At 41.2% G+C, this 20,350-nt stretch overlaps 1 protein-coding gene across 3 annotated transcripts in view; it reads left to right on the forward strand.

The window, feature by feature from the left end:
• The window catches only part of pax3a (paired box 3a), a 29,796-nt gene that overhangs the window by 5,885 nt on the left and 3,561 nt on the right, over positions 1–20,350 (forward strand). For 2 of the 3 annotated variants that reach the window (XM_063885560.1, XM_063885561.1), the window contains exons 3-9: positions 5,734–6,024; positions 6,647–6,882; positions 7,219–7,348; positions 7,549–7,692; positions 16,376–16,575; positions 17,262–17,427; positions 17,576–17,796. In XM_063885560.1, coding sequence (XP_063741630.1) covers positions 5,940–6,024; positions 6,647–6,882; positions 7,219–7,348; positions 7,549–7,692; positions 16,376–16,575; positions 17,262–17,427; positions 17,576–17,796 — 1,182 coding nt within the window. In that variant the 5' untranslated portion in view covers positions 5,734–5,939. Of the gene's footprint in view, positions 1–5,700; positions 6,025–6,646; positions 6,883–7,218; positions 7,349–7,548; positions 7,693–16,375; positions 16,576–17,261; positions 17,428–17,575; positions 17,797–20,350 lie in introns of those variants that run through there. The other variant, XM_063885562.1, reaches the window with a different exon arrangement.

Below are 20,350 nucleotides of genomic sequence, written 5' to 3' on the forward strand. Positions count from 1 at the left end.
CCACAAAATCATTCAGGCGGAAAACTTGTTCAAATTAATTTCCAATGTGGTGTGTCACCTGGTTCGTTTGTCACAAGTGTAGGTCATGTGTATAAGGTGGATTAAAACCGTATAATTAGAATTGAGTGCCTGCATCGACAGTGGAGAGCACCTTTTTTTTTGTTGTCCCATATGCTTTTCAGCACCACATGCAGTGGACAGCGCCGAGTAGTGCAATCAGCAGTGACACCCTGAGCTGCAGCTAAATATGTAGAAATGAGTCTGTGATTGAAGTGCTGTTATTTAATTTACAAGATGAGAGATCATATTTGCTAATGGTATTTTGCTGTCGTGTACCCCATTTACACACACTAAAACTCCCTGTCTTTACAACCACTATGACAATTATGATTATTATCTGAACACAGGCAAACTTTTTTCATGTCAACACCTTGATGACATTTTTTAAGATGTAGATAACCCTGCAGGCTCAGGTTACCCTGTTGCCATTACCTTGATCCAGATACACCTGTATGGCACTGTTTAATGTACAAAATCATTACCCATACCATAAATAAACAACTGCCAAGTTTAATTTATGGTTTTGTGGTCCACTTTGACCTGAAAAGCAGATATAATCTTATAAATTGATTCCCCTGCTGGAAAATCAATTCATTTGAGGGATTTGATGTTGTTAACTCTTCTCGTCAGACATTTTCTCAGATTGTTTTAAACCTTGACTGCTTAACAGAAAGTATATTGTACAGCATCATTTCTAGTAATAGCATCACCTGGCGACACATGATAGCACACAGTGAGATGTTAATGAAGTGAAGTAATGTCTTTCAATATTTTTTAGATTAGATATATATGTCCCCGTAAAATGATGTTGGTGGGTCTCATGGTGTCAGAGATTTCTCCGAGAACATATGCCCTCTTGTGGATGAATGTATGCATGCATGTTTGTGCAAGAAGAATATAGATAGGGCTGCTGAGTAGCATATTGTGTCTAACTGGATTACAGTGTCATACAATTACATGCAATTAAGGGCCTTTTAACATTGTAGTAACTGTAATGAGATACAGTTATTTAAGGCAGTAATCTGATTAAAAATGGTTTTGAAAGCACTTGTTCAATAAGACCTGCTTCAAAAACACTTTATGAATGTCAAAAGAGAATAGGTGGGAAGTTATCATGAATTAATCATGGAATTAATGATTGTTGTTGTTTTACTCTGCAAATATTTACATTTCATAAGTAAAATAATGTATAGTAATCAAAGACATTAAAAAGAGTCTGGAAATGTTTACATGAAAGAAGTTAAATGTGAAAAGAGTACAGTTTGCCAAGAGAGATTTGACATGTTTTATTATGGGTTCTATGCCATGGTTTCGTATATATATTTAAAAACAAAACCTATAGAACATACAATGTTGTATCCCTGTATGTGTATGATGGCAAACTGCAAACATTGAAAGCAAAGGGCAGCCTTGTGTTTTACATATTTTGTGATTTCTAACCAAAAATAATGTGAATAATAAACCATTTAAAATAACCTATCATACAATATGTTGCAATTTGACTCACTACATAACCTTGTACTGGATATGTGATAATCTAAAATATATTATTGCTTTACATCAGTATGCACCCAGTTGCTTTGGGGAAGTGTGAAATCCACTTCATGAGGTTGTCACAACACCAGATACAATGTCTTTACACACACACACACACACACACACACACACACACACACACACACACACACACACACACACACACACACACACACACACACACACACACACACACACACACACACACACAGAGGCATAAGCAGAGGCATAGTGTAATGTAGGATAGATAAGAATTAGGTATATCTGTATGTTCATCATGGGACCATAAACTATTAGCTCACTATTTTCCATTCTTGCTTGCGGAACTGTTAAAGTAACCCTACATCCCAGAGGCTATATGGTTAACAAATGCTTCACTTCTCTTTTCTCTCTCTCACCTGGGTGCACCTTTTGGCTCTTTGTTATGATAACCGCACTCAGTTTGACTTCCCACTGAATTGTTGTGGGTTATATGTATTTGATAAGATCAAACACATGAGAAAAACAGTGCCTCTTTTGGAGATACCTTGTAACAGAAACATCCTTAGGATAGTAATCACAGAGTGGATTTCCTTATTCTGCAGATGCAACGTTCTGCAGATGCTTATCTAAATGTTGGCCTGGCCATTCTTCTAATCTGTTTCTTCTACTTCACACAATGTCCGCTCTGTAGTCTTTGTGATGCAAAGCTCTTTTGAATTGTCACTGAACTGCTGCAGGCTAATAAAGACAAAACATCAAACATACATGATGATAAATCACAAACACTAAAACTATAACATCAGATGAGATCCAATTAATTAAAGGGAATTATAACCGCACTTGATAGTCGTTTCTATCCACTGTTAACATAGGACATAGAGTGTTGCCTCAAATTAGAATTGAATGCAGAAATAAATGCTGGATTCATTTACACAGACATAATAAGTGGAAAACCATCTTTCTGTGGACTTTGTTTCAACAAATACATTCTAACCGCATTTCTATTGTAGGAGCTGTGTTTGCATTACAAAAAATTGTTGAGCACCTTTAAAAAAAAAAAAGAAAGAAGAAGAAGAAATGGCATAAGAAATTGCCTTATGTAATCAAACTCTTTATCAAAGCCTCAACTATAATTAGATCATTGTGGGCCACAGCAGTATAGAACCAGAAACATTATGGCACATTATTCAAAATTCCCTCACAACAGTGAGTCACAAGCTGTTTTACAACTAGCTGTTATTTTAACGAACTAAATCCTCTATATAAACCCAATGAATAATGCAAATGGGGTTATCCACTCAAGGTATCTGTCTTTCTGCTTGTGACAGTATGCTAGAGCTGTGTGTCAACAGTTTGTCTGTTTCATGAAGGAATGCATAACCGACTATTTTAATTGTAAGAATGAATTGAAGCTTCTTAATTTAGAAGTTTATTCCCTCTGGTTTATGGTTAGATTATCACTGTGATGATCTGATTCATATTATCTATTTTTGATCTGATGGTTAATCATGAAGACTGAGCAGTACTGTAAGTTCCTCTGGAGAGAATGGAGATTTTTCCAGTGCTCTAAATAGGCCTTAGTCTGACGCACTGTAGGAACTTATTGCTATGGCCTCAGCCAAGATCAAAACTGCCTATGGGTTATCAGGCTATTTGACTGACTTTATCTTTATTGGATGCAGAGCTATTTATTCTGGGATTTTTATGTGTACAGTTTCAGAAATACAGCCTCAAAAGCCCATGGCTTATACTGTGCGTCGGCCTATAGTAATTTTAACACACTATTTATTTTCGGGGCCATTTTGTTCCTTTATTTTTTATGCATTTTGTTCACCACCACAGCACATTTCTGCTCAGCTTACCCCCACTAATTGATTTGACATGGTAGATCCAATATCCTTTTCATGATAGTCAAACTTTAGTATGATAACTTTCTTTCCCCCTCCCAATGCCTTCTTTTATGGACATATAATGTTTCCACATGTTCCAAGTCCACTGCACCATTTTCACTAAGTCTTACAGAGGGAATAAAAAATACATTAGGCAAAATGCTGTGGGATAAAGGAACAGAAAGATGACTATAACGTTAGGTTCATAGTAACATTTAAATTAAAGCTGAACAAATATTATCTTACAACTCTTCTCCCTCATCTAAAAATGCTGTTTATATATATATTTTTTTAACAAATCTGTCACAACAGTAGCACCAAACAGCTGGTTTTGCTTATTCATATTTTCACTTAAGGTCCCATTCATTCTTTACACAAGGTTGTGACAACATTTTTTCTTGATCATTGTTATGTTTAGACAATATCTGACGGTGATCAATTAATTGCCTGCCAAAATGATGCATCAGTTTATGTAAAGGAGGTCATGACCGACCAGTCACTCATGGTATGCAGGTTGTGGAGGCCTCTGAACAGAATCAGCCAGTATTATGGTCTTATTCCTGGGGGAAAAGGAATAAAATGTATCGGTCTATTAAACACGCCTAATTATCATAATTATCACAACTCTACAAGCTTCAGAAAAGTCAAATGATCCCTCATGTGGTTCTATGTCTATAATCGACCATTTGCACGGATGTGTTACAGCGCCGTGTGGCTGAGCCACGGGTCCGCGCAGCACCTATTGTTAAATTCAATCAACTATAAGAAGACTGCGCAGAGTTTTTGCGTGGGGTGTGGTGGAACTCGTGGAAAAAAAATAGATCCTCCTCTGCACGCTGGGAATCCCCCGCATCCACACAATATTTCTCTTCCGGCCTCCATTGTGAGTGCTGTCTGTCTTCCGGAGCGAACACTTATTACGTACATATTCTTGGTGATGGAATAAAAATTAGCCAGAGCCTCTTTCCAATGTTTTTACTACCCAAATGTATTTTTAGGCATTTAATAAAAATAACCTCGTATACAAATCAATCAGGAAAACCGGGAGCAGTTTGCATACCCCATGTAATTTATGTGGCATTTACATATTGACACAACACAAAGCTTTTAAGAAAATAGTTTTAGACTGGTGCACTAATTTTGACTCCATTGAGTGCGGAATCCAATCTCTTGCAATTAAAACAAAGTGGTGTTGCCTTCTAATGATCATGATGTAATGTTAAATAATAATAATAATAATAATATGAAGGATGTCATATTTTATTCGATATGTTCCTTTTTAATAATTGTGCTGTCTTTATAATATTCCTTGTTGCAGTTATTAAAATTCAAGTCGATGGCTAATATTTTCCCATGTGCTGCATGTCTTTCTACTCAAAATAAGCACCCGTAGCGAGCACCTGCGGTGCAATACACCGTCATAAGTACTCGGTAGCTATGCAACATGTAAAATAAAATCTTCAATCTCATAATGTACAGTCTATGATAATACCGCATTTTTTTCATTAACATAACTCAATGCCTTCACAATCTATAGTTTCAATTATTTTATTCCATTTGTCAGTTTTCAATATTAAGTGTTTAAAACAAAAATAACACATGGATTGGCTAAAAAATACAGATTAATAACTTAAACAACGGCAACTTTTTTGTTATTTTACTAGTTCTAAAAATAATAATTCGTTATCTTAATATGTTTAAGTATGGAAATATAAAAGATTTACACATCTGTGTTTTTACATGGGAAATCTTTTATAAATTAAGTTTAGGAATCTTTGTATTCCAGACAACTTTTAAGCTAAACATACGTTATTTAGTTATTATTTATATACTTCAAGTATAGTCCAATCATTCTGCACTCTTTTGTTTACACCATTAAACGTTCTTATAATAAACGCCCACTGTCCCGAAAGAAGAGCATAATACAGATTTCCGACAATAAATCAGAGATATATTTGTACAGGTAATGCATTGCTTTTTATTAAAAGTTGTGCAGTTGTTACAACGTTTCTTGCAGAAGCTTAGGACACCACAAACTGACCTCGTGAGGTCAATACAGACAGAAGGGAGCTAGTGCAGTCCAATCACAGAGCCCCCCCAGCCCCTGAACGTCCGGGTCTTTGACCAATCGGGAAGCGCAGCGCGGATTCGGAGGGGACAGTCACCACAGATAAAATGTTTGACTTCCATCCATCCTCTCAAAGCATCCCCTCTATCCCCGCAGGACTGTTAGTGACCTGCATTCTGATTTCAACTCTCACCTTAGCCCACACAGGCCTCTGGATACCAGTCAGCCACACTTGAGGGGGCTCCACTGTTTGTCTTATTGAGGCAACCTGTTACTCGAGGAAAAGCAGGCTGCACCGCGTCTGTAGAGAAGGCGAAATATTACAACAAACTAAAGGGTGTTTTGTGGAACTAAGAGCGACACACAAAGGCAGCTTCGTGTTACCTGACAGAAAGTCAGGAATCATGACAGCGCTTGCAGGAGGTTTACCGAGAATGATGAGACCGACTCCTCACCAGAACTTCCCGCGGGGAGGATACTCTCTGGAAGGTAAGACCCCATCACCAGATGCTGCTCAAAGTCTGAAGGGGATTCAACTTTTCAAGGAAGTTAAAAAAACACGAGTTCTGAAAAGCTTTATACCTGATTTAAAAAATCGTAGCCTATAAATAACGACTTGTTTAATCTCATATGTTTTAAATATAATTTTATAAAACAGTAGAAATCCCGGTTTAAGTCATTATAGTGGCCACATGATTGTAAATTGTATGTATTCAGTCCATATAAGTGATCGTTTTTAATGTTGTATTATGTTTCATTATATCAGATGAATTTTGCAAGACATGAGTGAAGATTTTTGGGAAGAAATGTATTTTGTTTTGTCATGCCAGATGCAAAACTATATTTCTTTAGGACTGTTGGATTTTTCTGTAGCCTGAATATTTTACCTATAAAACGAACGATGAGTTTGTGTGTTAAATAACTTTGATCAGACTTTAAAAGTGTTACTACTCGTGGCTTATATTCTACTAAATTAGTTGTCAGGTTGTATGTTGTTTCTCATCACTTTAAATAGCCAGCGTTTTAGTTTTTAAACCAAAGGAAATACACATTGTTTTATTCTACAAGTTATGGCTATTTTAATAACTAAATGTCATGCACCCTTGTGCAGTGTCCACTCCGTTAGGCCAGGGTCGGGTAAACCAGCTCGGTGGTGTCTTCATAAACGGCAGACCTCTCCCCAACCACATCCGCCATAAAATCGTGGAGATGGCCCACCACGGCGTCCGGCCGTGTGTCATCTCCCGTCAGCTGCGCGTGTCCCACGGCTGCGTCTCCAAAATCCTGTGCCGGTACCAGGAGACAGGCTCCATCAGGCCGGGAGCTATCGGAGGCAGCAAGCCAAAGGTGAGAGACACATATCCGGTGCTACTTGTCTAAATTCATATACCAAATGTGAGGAATTTGACAACCTATTATCTGAAATTCTGCAACATTTTTAAGAACCAGGTTTTTAAGTGATTTAAATGTCACAGTCTCCACTGTTTGGGTGTGAAAAACACAAGTTAAATAAGTTTGACTTCAAGATCCTCTTCTACGATTTTATCTTTCGGATGACTGTGTTACATCTCTGTTTTTAACATAACCTTCCAAACATTATAGTGTGGCATTGTCCCCCTTTAATGAGACAATTAAATATAAAACAAGTGACACACGCTTCTTCTCCTCTTTCTCCCATCAAAGCAAATCGCTTCTCCAGAGGTGGACAAGAAAATTGAAGAGTACAAGAGAGAAAACCCAGGCATGTTCAGCTGGGAAATTAGAGACAAACTTCTGAAGGATGGGGTCTGCGACAGAAACAACGTTCCATCAGGTAGGAGACAGTTTCTGAAGCTGGGACGCATAGAGAACTAACTGACTAATATTAAATAAGCTCGTACAGATTAGACAGCATTTGTGAATATAGTTTTAAAAACATTTTGTATTCCTTTGCATGCAGTTCATTTTTGTATTATTTGTAACATCAATCGACATTTCTATGTATATAACATGTTATCACATTCTTTTTCCAAGTGAGCGCCATCAGTCGCATCATGCGGTCTAAATTCGGTGGAGGCGGTGATGATGATGAGGAGGATGATGAAGTAGTGAAGAGAGAGATGGAGGAAAGCGAACCACGGACAAAACACAGCATCGATGGCATTCTGGGAGACAGATGTAAGTGCAGCATTATATATTTATTTCTTCTACAAAAAGGGACTCTTTGCTGTGTGCTATATGATCCAAAAATGGGGCAAACTGATCTAGTTGTGGATGGTTGATATTTGGTTGTCGGTCTCAGCTTGGATGGAACAGTTTTACGACAATAGTCTTTTAATAACACACACACAAAATCAAAATAGCACTAAGATAGCAATAATGTTAACCTTATTTGGTTATAGATATGGGAATTTAGATAAATGACCACCCCTGTTTTTTATGGACTTGCAAATAAAAGTTAAATACATAAGTTCCAGGTGTTTACGCATGCGTTTAGGCTTCCACGTTTTAACAATAAGAGCATAGATTTTTTAAGTGGATAATCAAACATTTGTCTAACTTCCAAGCCTGAGAAACTATTTTTTACGCACAATCGGACACTTGAGGATGAACTTCAGGGGACAAAGAAGGGAGAGTCCATTGAAACTCACACCTCAGTTTGACGAGCACAAAAGCCAAACTCCAGTGAGCGGCTCAGTGGTGTACAAAAAGACGCCAGGGCCTTTCAAAATGGGGAAAGAAAGGGAGAAAAAACTGCGCTGACAAAAGGCCGGGAGAGGACATTATGAACCCGCAATGAGCGATGAATTATTCAGGGACACCAATAGGCCCAGAGCGACCTGGTTTATAGACTGCTCAAAAAAAGTGCCACTTCTTGGGGCTTTTCCCCACTGTTTACAGTTTGTCATTCAAAAAAAATGAGAAAAAAACAGCTCGGGATTTAGACAAACACCTGTTGATTTACGACCTGTTGGGGTCTAAGGAGTGTTGCCGCAAAAGGAAAGGTTGCTGTTGGAGACATAATGCAGTTAGGAGTTAATTATTAATTACTTGTCCTTTAGAAACAATAGTGTTTGGCAATATCAATGAATAATGCGCGGATTTATTCGCTGTTGTATGTTTGTTTGGATTTGTTTTTATTTTTACATTTTAAGTTAACAAGAAAAAAAGAAACACAAGTTAACGCATTTGGCACCATGGCAAAAGGCTCGTGATTTTTCCCTGCAATGTGTTAAATTCGCGTTATTAAATTGAACCGTATACCGTTACTTTTGCTCAGGGAGCTTTTGTCACAGTCTTTGCGCACTGAGTGTGACGCCTTCAGCCAGCGAGCGCAGGGAAACCCTTCTCTCCACTAGATTAAATCCAAACCTTTTATTTCTATCCACTTTCATCTCAGACACAGTCCGCCCCTTTCCTTTCTGCCTAGGGCGCACACATTCATGCAATATCTGTGGGCACTTCCCTCTCCCTCTTTCAGGCGAATACTGATAGCCTGTTGACTTTTCTAACTTTTAAAACGGCAATAATGCGAAGAAAATGTCGAAATAAATAATACATTCATTAGGATGCACCCGCAGCATTTTTGCTCATCCTCTGTAGAGTGAGTTTTGTTAATATTTTGGATGCAACATTGAGAATTTCTTTTTATCTTAAATGTATAATTTGAGGCTGGTATGAATTTTTTGAATGCAAACAAATAACATTAGCCTTTTTCACATCAAATGGATGACATTCTACATGCAAACAGCTCTGAGGAACTTTTCCCCATTGATATACAGAACAGCACTATTTCATTCTTGTGTCTCTTTGTGGAAGTAGTTGTTGTTTTTCCCTTTTATAGCTCTTCATTAGAATGTGAAAAGGGAGGTTTGGGGACTGAGAGAGTGTCTTCTGGCCAAATATTGATTAAGTAGGTGTTTGCAGAGGCTATTGTTGCGGTGGAGAGAGGCCTGTTGCTCTCTGCCCCTTTCTCCTCTACTACTATTGTTGTCTTTCCTTAAGTGCTAAGATCAAAGCTGACTCATTTAGATTTATTTGTCTGGGAAAAGGACTGCTAAGGTTTGTGGGATAAAGTTTACTGAGCAGCCCCAGGTCTGCATGGCATTAGCAAGTGGCTGGAGCATTGTGGGAAATGGATGTTTGCGCGGATGAATCTGAAGCTAAGTTGTTTACTTCTCTTTTATCTGTTGAGTTATGGAGGAAGAATTTACTCTGGTTTGAATTGTTTTAACAGCAAGTTGAGCTGCTGCTTGACAATAATTATTTCTGCCATTTATTGCATTGATCCAAAAAGCAGGAGAACATCCAACAGAGGTTGTCTCTGGTGTATCATTTTAATTTGAAGATTAAAAAGTCCCAAGAAATAGTGTTTTGCCACAAGTGGCATTGAATTAATTGATAGCATCCTTGCCTCCATTTATTACCGTTAGCACTTTAGCCTCATTTAACTAATTAAAGTAACCAAAGTCATGAAAGAGGAGTAGCCACTCTTGCATGATTCATTTATGGCAGTGGGGGTGAAAGGGGGAAAGAAGGAGAAGAAAAAGAAAGCTCAGAAATACAAACAGTCAAAGGGATAACTTCTCTTTAAAGGGAATCCTGCGGTGCCAAATTGAATGAGCCCAGTTCTTTCAAATCTGCCATGGTGAACGCAGTCAACATGTAATAATTGGTTTCATTGAGGTGCATTCCAACAATCTGCTGCCATTCTCCTGCCTCTATTGTCCGGAGGCAGGCAAATAGCCAGAGGGACAGGAGGAATCAAGTGCTGACAAAACATGAAAGATTTAGCTGCTTTTGTCAGAGGAGCTGAGTAGGACTTTGTTTGTGTAAATAAACTGGGTAACTGGCTCCCTGTGACGTTGGCATGGATTTAGAGTGAAGGAAATTCAGAGAGTAATGAGAGCAGAAGGATCATATTTATGTTGGAGATTTCACCAAATATTTTGAGCATGTAAGAAGTGTTTGTAATAAGCATTTCCGAAAGGGAAAATAACAATTGTAGCAAACTTCCACATGTTGCTACCACATCCGAGCTATCTAATCTAATTTTAAAGTTTCATAACCCACATTCTCATGAGAAATCTAGGAATTTTTAATACATTTCTCTCACACGCAGGGAGCAATAGTGACAGAGCAGCACGCCAATAACCCATAACTGTAAACAGAGAGATAGATTTTGAATTTCTACAACTTGTGTCTTTGTCAGGGGTCCTAGCATTTCCACGGTGAATTGAGTTAAAGATTGGAGGTTTAGGGGAGACAGAAGGCCTGAATGCAACCAGAGGAATGTCTGCTACAGCACATTTCCATTTTCCTGCAGGGCTGCATAATGTAGAGTTTTATATGTGGGCCTCACTCTATGTTTTTCTCTTTTAATGGTTATAATCCTAGCCCACAGGATTTTTATATATGTTTTTATAGATGGTTGGACAGATATATATATATAGATAGATAAATACATAGATAGTTCATAGCCCCTTGTCTCTCTCTCACCCTTTATCAAATATCAATACTCAACACTTTTACCTTCTGTGTTGGCATCACTCTCAAGGCTCTGTCTTTCTCAAAAAAAAAAAAAAAAAAGAAAGGAAAAAATCCACACTGGCTGATCTGCAACTGAATGCAGACTCTATGCTTCATTAAAGCCTCTTTCTCTGTTGGCACCCACATTGTGATCCTCCAATATTAATTCAAAGGACAATTAATGAATGCAGGCCAACTTTGAAGTAATGGGCCGGGGTCCTGCCCTGAGCCGGCCCCTCAGCGCTGATGTACTCTCCACATTCTCCCCACTAACCCCAAAGACACTGTGAAGTGACTGAAAGAGAAGCAGTGAGCAATAGAAGGTCAAGGAGAGGAGCCCCAGTAGAAAAAGAGCTCTCTATTTCCTTGGAAGTATTAGCCAAGCAAAACTCTGTGATGGGGAGGATAAAGGAGTGTGAAGAGAAAAGGGTCGGGGGCGAGGGGACTCTGCAAAGAGGAACACAATGGGATAGTTAATTGAGTAAAGCCAGACAGCGTTGTCAATCACTTAACTTTGTTTAGCCTCAGTTTTTGTGGAGCTGTTTCGTCCAGCACATTGCACATTATAGACACGCCAGCACAACTCTGTTTCTGATTTGATTAATGTCCCTTTTTACCTCTATAAATAAATAAAAACCTCAGACAACAGACAATTTAAGTTAACAGATGTAACAAAAATATATGTTTTTAAGTTACAACATTTATGTCTCACATTTGTGCAAACACAGGCATTAAAATGACAATAAAGTTTAAAATGTTCACTTCAAGCTCATAAAACCTATAGAAATACACCTTCAACTGGAGACTTCAAGGTGGTGTGGAATGTGAGGATGTGTGAGTTTTGTTGCAGGGTCAGTGGTAAGGGTGCCATGCAGGAGCTGTGAAAGGTCAGGGGCTAACCGAGGGTCACTTGACTGTTAAAACTATCAGGCCCCAGGAAAAAGGAGGTTACAATAATGTTTGGGAAAGATGACAACTGACCATCTCCATAAATCACATCAGGGAATCAGTGTTGTTAAACCTTCCCTTTTAAGATGCCATGGCTCTGATCTGCTGTGTGAATTATAGTACAGGTTTTGTTGTTTAGAGAGCTGGTGTTTCTGATTGAGGTGATTGGTTTGGCTGTCTGTATGTCTGCCTAAACAGGCTCTGCTGGTTAGTGTCCGTTTGACTGGAACGTGCGGCAGACTGGCCTGTTGCTTTGTCCCTGCGTGGGTTCTGTGCCGTTGCTTTGTCCATGCCCCGAGGGTGGAAATGCCACCGTGAAACCGTCACCTAACGGCACCATGGTGGAACTAAATAATAAACACCACACACTGGGCACACATAATGGCCATGAAGGGCCATTTGTGGCTTTTTGTCACCTCACCAATATTAGACTGAGATACATCTTTCAAAGTCATATCGCCAGCTCTTTCTTTGTCTGTTAAGTGCCAACCTCCTGTGCGTATTCACTCCACTTTTTCTGTCCATCACATCATCATCTCCCTCTCTCTTTCTCTATATCTGCCCCCCCACCCCCTTTCCCAGGCAGCTGCAGGATCCTGGGGGCTCTTTAGCAAGTCAAGTGAGCAGCCCACTCACTCCCATTTTTCCCTTAACTGTTAACCCCAGCTGAGCCCATAAGCTGTCAGTTAACTATTCTTTTCCTCCAGTGCATCTGCTCGCTCTGGCTCTATGTAGCATGCCACTATTTTATTCAGTGGCCCACTCACACTATGCTCTGTGGCCTGAAAGGGCTAGATCTACTTCCCTGGGCAAATAACTAGTTCATTTGTCTCTTCTGCCCTTTGTTTTGTGTTGCGAACACATGTCAGTAGCTCAATTACCTTCTCTATTAACTGCCCCTGGAGGAAGGGCTAGCCAACCCCTACCAAGACAAGGCTATAAACTGCCCCATATGCTCCGCTTCTCTTTCTCTTTCACACTGCAGCTCTTCATCCCAGTTCTTTCCTATCATTCCTTCTACATTTCCTTCCATTCCTTACTCTTTTTGCTTCCTTTAATACCCATTTCCTATATTCTCTCACACTCCCTGTCGGTCATTCATTTTTTGCCATTTCAAGCTACATATGTGAATTTGTGTGTGCATTTATGGGTGTGTGCGTCTTTGCATGTCTCTTCATATTAACATCTCTTGAATGGATGGAAGGAGGGGGTGAATGCTTGGCAAGAAGAGTCCTGGCTGATGTATACTCCGCAGTAAACAAGAGCAGTCTTTATTCTCGCAGTTGGACTCCTCACTCGTTTTTTTTGGCCTGTTATAGGCAGAACTGCTGCAGGTGAAGCTAATGGAACTGGACGTTCCCAAAGTTCACATCTGTGACCCTTGTGAGTTTATCTTCCCTGCTTGTCAGTCTCCTCTCTTGATCAATAAATGGTTCTGTTAGCCCTAAGCGGTCGGTCTGTAGCACTGCCCTTTTCCCACTGGTCTTTGGCTTTGTTTACTATGTTTGTGTGTGCTCATACACAGCTGTAAATGTACCTCTTTAATTAAATTTAATCTAAGTCTCTGAACAGGGAAAGAAACCTGTTGAATTCACTTGTTGGATACACCACTCCAAACTATGTTAAAGAAATCATGCGTAATCCAATCTGCTATTTAAATTAGCTTGTTATTAGTTTATTCATCTACATCTCAATTTGTTTTGTAATATATGTTTTATGGATAACCCTCCAGCAGCCTCAATTTCCGCTGGGGGGATAATAACCTGTCCTTCTATTAAGATTCTTGTCAGGGCCACAGCCAGACTGTGAGCGGCTATGGAGTATTTTCAGCTCCCTAGCGCTTTAGCTGCAGCGTAAAATTTGATTTGGGGTGTTTAAGTAAGGAGGTCGAGGCCTCCCTTTGTGTGTTTTGGTATCGTCCTCTGCCGTTTGTCGCGGGGAATGTGTGGGAACAACCATCTCCGAGTCCGCTTTTGCATCAGCGTGCCTTAAAATCGATCCACAGCAGCGTAGGAGCCTTGTTTGAAGATGTCAAAGTAGTGGATGCAGCGGCGGGTGAGCACACAGAAACAGAGAAGTGAAGTGAATGGATGTGATGGAAGGGACAGGTCTGCTTTTATGAATGACCAGCACCCCATTCTCCTTAGCTTGGCACCCCACACCCCTTCCCCTGCATCTTCTTCAGGTGCCTTCAGCTTCCCATCTCCTCTCCATGTCAACCTCTTCAACTCCCCCATCCCCCCGGCTCTGTGCCCCTCAGGCCGTGGAGGGAGGGGATGAAGGGGTGCTCCCCTGCTGTGCCCCTCCTCAGCCCCCAGTGGCCCTTCTCTGGACCCCTTTGTGCCCCCCCCCCCCCTTACCCTCCCACCCTTCATTCCCCCACTCAGCCCCTGGCCTTACAGCCCCCATCTCCCCTACAACCCCCCCGCACACCCCTGCTGGGCAGGTGACAGACCCCTGAATGCGGGCCCGGGCGTCCCTGATGGCTCCTACAGATGGAGCGTGGTAATCGGTCCAACAGAGGCCTGCCACAGGCTTTTCCCTGCTAAGATACAAAGGACTGGCCTCATCACTTCCAAAAAAAAAAGACAGCGAGTGAGAGAGGAAGAGAGCAAAAGAGAAAGTGCAAGCCAGAGGATGACAAAAGCAACAATGTCATTTGCCATTAAGGGAGAGTCTGTGACGGAGTGTTTTCTCTGTAGTTACTAATAATAAAAACAGGGAGGGGAAAAAGAGAGGGAAAGACAAAAATAAAGCGGGCAAAAGAGGAGAGACCCACCCCCACCCTGCAGTTAACATGAGTTACAGTGCCAATGGGGAGCTTTCTCCTCTCAGGAGTTTTATGAGCTCTCCTTCCCTCCCTTAGGAATCTTTTCATTTCTGCGCCGTCATTGGTTCCCTGTCTTGCCTTTCTTTCTCTTTCAACATCATTAAAATGGTAATGACATTGCATTTAACTTTGCTTACTGTTTCTTGAAATCTGCTCTAGTGTTGTTTATGTGCTGATTAATAGAAGTTTTACTTACTAATCCAAACAATATTGATGTTTAAAAATCTGCTTATAGGAAAAGTATCAAGTTTTCATGCTGTGTGGCCTTCTCCTTATGGCAGTTGTTCTATAAAATATGCTCCAACTGCTCTCAGGCCACATCCTTAGCTAAACAAACCACATCCCAAACTCACAGAGCAAGCTCCAGGAGTATTTTAGCATCCAGCCAATCCTCTGCGAGACTTTATGTCAGCGTGGCGCCCTTGGTTCAAATGTAATAAAGAGCTCTTCTCAGCATCAGAATCTTGTGTGCTGGCGGGCCGAAGCACAGCAGCATTCCCAGGAAGCAAATCCGTGTGTAATGCCTGGTCAGACACACACTGGCAACCGGCACAAACATTTCCTGCTTGGCTCCAGAGGCTCCAGAGGCAAGGGGAGATCCCTGATACCCCCCTCCTTGTCTGACTTGGCACTTTTTAATTAAAGCTTTAAATCTGGAGGGCAGAGAGAGAATGAGCAGTCTGGGGCAACAGACGAGCTTCAGTCCTCTGCTGAAGCCTTTCTCTTGCCTACACCTGTCTCTCTGCTTTTGGGTCGTATTTCGTTTCTTTAGCACTGGTGCTAGCTGCATAGTGTCAAAAAGGTGCAGTGAACCTTCCTCATGAGAGGTCCCTCTGGGGTGGATTTGGGAGTGGATTCCAACTCTTTCTGTCTTGTGTCCATCTGTGTTTGACACATTGTCATAGGCCGCGTTCATTGAGTGAAAGCTCATAGCCGAGACGCAGCAGATGCATGTTTGTGAGTGCGAAGGACTGAGAAAGAGATGGGGGATTGCAGACATGTAATGGCCGACAATGGCAGGCTGTCACGCTAGTTTACGGAGCCTAATCATTTCTTAATAGATGGGAAACCTCCCCCCGAAAGGCAGAAAAAGTCCTCTGTCTCTAGTCTCAAGCCTTCATTGATTCCCCCTCTTCTGCTGAATTAGATCCCAATGGCTGTCTCTAAGTTACCCAGTCGCTCTCTCCTGCCCTCAACTGAACAAACAGATTAAGAAGCACCTGCAAAAGGCTGCCTTTTCTTTACTATGGGACCCTATCGGCATAGCGCACAGCATGGCTAAGACTGAGAGAGACACAGTGTCCCAGGCAGTAGAAGCCCCAGAGGGATCTAGCCCTCTTTAATCCATGTTCAAGCAGCCTCTGGCTTTTGATCCCCTCAGGCCCCACTGAGGAGTTTAAGGAAAGACACAATCTAAATCTGCTCTGTACAATGTGTTACGCTCAGCACAACCTTTTGTCTCAAATCTGTCCCTGCTTAGTATTTACCCCTGAGTTTCATTAGCTTCATTCCCTTGAATGTAGAAGTAACAGTCTGTTTGTTTTGCATTTCCAGCCAGTCACTCGGACGAGGGTTCGGACGTGGACTCTGAGCCAGGCCTGCCTCTGAAGAGGAAGCAGCGTCGCAGCCGCACCACCTTCACAGCTGAGCAGCTGGAGGAGCTGGAGAGGGCTTTCGAACGCACCCACTACCCCGACATATACACACGAGAGGAGCTGGCTCAGCGGGCCAAACTGACAGAAGCTCGAGTTCAGGTTAGACAAATGCACAGACTCACTCTTCAACCTCAGAGTCTTGACAGCAAAGACATGTATCGATCTGTCATGGATATTTTTCAAATTGCCTTGGGTTGTTGCCACACATTCTTTACAGCTATTAAACATGTGTCCCCCTCGACACAACGCTTGACCCCCCTTTTACACATGTATAGACACAGACAAACTGAAATACACTGCACCCACTGTGTATGAAGATGGCTTACTATTTGTCAGACGCTCTACAAAAAGATCTATGTGTAGATCCTAAAATAGATGTCTGATTTAGATAGTGTGCTAATATAGGCTTTAACAGCTGTTACCCAATGAACCCATTGACTTGCAGTAGCACACAAAGATGTAATGTCTGTGGTTTCACTGCACGCTCCAGATGTTTAGATCTCTATCAGTTTAGCCCTTTAATGGGTCAGAGAGGCCCCATACACACACACGAGCACACACACACACACACACACACACACACACACACACACACACACACACACACACACACACACACACACACACACACACACACACACACACACACACACACACACACACACACACACACACACATTCAAAACACTATGCACTTTTACAAATATGTACTGTACAATAAAGCTTATTCTATCAAGTTAACATATAGATAAAACTCAAACCACTTATTTCTGTTCTTCTCTCAGGTGTGGTTCAGCAACAGAAGAGCTCGGTGGAGGAAGCAAGCAGGAGCCAATCAACTCATGGCCTTTAACCACCTTATCCCCGGTGGTTTCCCTCCGTCAGCTATGTCGGGTCTGCAGCACTATCAGCTTTCCGACAGCCCCTACACTCCCACTTCTATATCTCAAGGTGGGTTTAGCTAAACACACCGAAACATACTTAACATTTAGGTTTTTATTGTTTTATTTTTACAAATTTGATTAATCATCTTATAAAAGCAGCCGAAGTATTCCAAACCATAATTTGATAATAAAGTAAAATGTTTAACTCTCTGCAGCGTCCGAGCAGCCCAGTACAGTCCACAGACCGCAGCCTCTGCCCCCCACCTCCGTGCATCAGAATGGGCTTGGTTCCTCGGCCGGCACCCAGGATGGAAGCTCTGCTTACTGCCTGTCCTCTGGACGTCACGGCTTCTCAGGATACTCAGACAGCTTTGTGAGCCCATCAGGACACACCAACACTGTCAACACCGCCATCGGAAACAGCCTATCACCACAGGTTCGTCTCTTTAACCTTTATTAAAATACAACATTAAAATAGAAACACACACAACTATAAATATCTGTTTCAATGCGCATACTCGTATACACACTTTCTGCCTCACACACACACCAGGACAGGGGACATTAATAGTTCTTCATGGTGTTTATGAGGCGCACCATATGGAAGGATAATGATACACACAAACACACACTGTGTGTGACCCAGGAGGTGTCATTGCAGTGACATTGATGAAAACCTTGTTAGGCTAAGAAACACGGTAGCTTTTCATTTTTATTTATTCTGATGGGGTGTTTGATGAATTTAAAATGTGGCAAACGTCAGTCTTTGGGGAGGGAAAGGGACCAGACATGAGGAAGGACGTATGGATGTCGAGGATGACACAAATCAAAACTGAAAAGACAATTATGGTCGATTACACAGTCATCAGTGTCCATCACTGGCTCCCTACCAGCCCAGAAGATGGACTAACAGGCGGAAAACGAGCTTTTAACCGCCACAAAGGGTGGCCGGCCCACATGCAATGCATGCTGGGTACTAATACCCATGAGAGAGATTCTCAGACTCCTGTCAGGCACAGATAAAAAACAGCCTCAGGCAGGATGGTTACAATGTGAATGCCTGAGGATGTATATATATTGGGGGAAAAAGAAGATCTTTGTTGTGGCTGCCAGGTTGCATGGTCAGAAAGTGGTCGGTGGCACCATTGTGGCTGAGTATAATTGATGGCTTTGATATATGAGCGCTAGTTAAGGAATGGAGCTTGTTGTTTACTCCTTAATAAATAGCCACATTTAATTTCAAATGACTATTCTTTCTGGATTTTTAAAAATGATATAGAGAGACATAGGAGAGTGAGGATGACATGATGAAGGTTGTGATCGTCAGTGGTTTTAATCTGAGCCAACCGAGCTATCTTGTAACCTGCTAATAGCTGCTATCCTGTAAATGAGCGCATATCCATGGTGTGAGTTGACACACCCGAGGGGTCACCAGTGACTTTAACTCCAATAAAAAGGCCAAAGGTGCTGTGCCCTCACGGATGGTTTCAGCATTAACCTTAGTGAGCAGCTCCGCACACAGTGGACATCTCATCTTGTGCAGGGACATCGGCCGGCCTGGAATGTTGTCTCCGTCTGGAATTGCAATCACAGAATGTTCCAGTGTCTTAATTGATTGGAATGAAGTAATCTATCCACTCATAACAAAGTGTGTAATTTATGCAAATGACTCACTTTGTTGGCTAATTTGTTTTAATTCATGTATTCATTGCAGCTGTTTGAATGTATATTGCAATACCGTTTTTCTCCATTTCAGACGAGGATAGAATTAATTCCCTGATTTTAACTTAATAAGAGGGAGGAAATGAGGATTGATTAAATTCTCTGACATTGATAGTTAATACATGAAGACCTCTCTGCACTTAGGAAACTTTACAGCTTCAATTTTCTCCAATAGGTTCACAGCTTGTTCTATGTTGTGTGAAATTCTTTCTGGAATTATCTGAGCTTTGAATCTGTCTATTAAAGCCACTCAATCTACTACTGTATCCATAAGGAGATCCAGAGGTCCAGTTAACTCCAGATATGGTCACATTTGAGTGCCATGCAGTTTTGATATGGATAAGGTTGACTTTAGATAGGTGATATTGTTGTTGGAGCAGTTAGCGTTGTATTTGGAGCTTCAGTCAGGCCAGTGGTTTCCCTGTGGTGCGGGGTCTGTGGCGTCTTACCGCTGATCTGGTGCATACCAAAGGAACCTTTCTCACCAAGCAAGCGAGCGGCCGGGATTTGCACCCCCCTGAGACCTAATCCCCGGAACAACCTCAAAACAGACACCATCGGGAACTGCTGCCGTTTCAGTTGCAGACAGAGAGTGCATGAACGCATGAGCGTGTAGATAGACACAGCCCCCCTGACACAGGCATGCACTCTCGTACAAACACATATCAAACATGTATGAAGTTTAAGGAAGTAGGGCTAAACATCACCTACTAAAGAGGAAAATCAAAAACTGTCTGTGGTAGCAATAATATAATTAAATATTTATTTACAAAACTTTCCGATGCTTCGACGGTTAATGCGAATGGGGATTTATGATTAACTGAATTTAATTAGGATTTTCTGGAGCTCATGAACATTCATTTTAACGGTATATCTCTAATTCTTAAAAGTAAGATTAATGGTTGTTCGTGGTAGGCCGCGTTAATTTTTTCCTCAGATTGTGAGGTGCGATAACTCTGACAGACTGACTGTACATTTTATACATTAAAGTGTCTTGAGGTTGCAACGGTGTGTTCATGTGTGTGTGCCAGCTGGCTGTCAGTTGGGAAAGCCCTATCTCAGAGATAGTTATTTTACAATTTATTTCTAGTTTCAAACCCTTTGCAGATTATTTTCAGTGCATTTGTTTTTTAAAGATGGCTTTAGATTTATTTTCTTTCCTACATGGACGGTAACTCTTGTTCTCTCTTTAACTTCACTTTTTAGACATTTTTGTGACTTTGCTTCTCACGCAAACCTATGTGCAGCTGTTCACGATCTATCACTGA

Source organism: Eleginops maclovinus, chromosome 6, assembly GCF_036324505.1.
Source record: "Eleginops maclovinus isolate JMC-PN-2008 ecotype Puerto Natales chromosome 6, JC_Emac_rtc_rv5, whole genome shotgun sequence".
NCBI classification, from domain to species: Eukaryota; Metazoa; Chordata; class Actinopteri; order Perciformes; family Eleginopidae; genus Eleginops; species Eleginops maclovinus.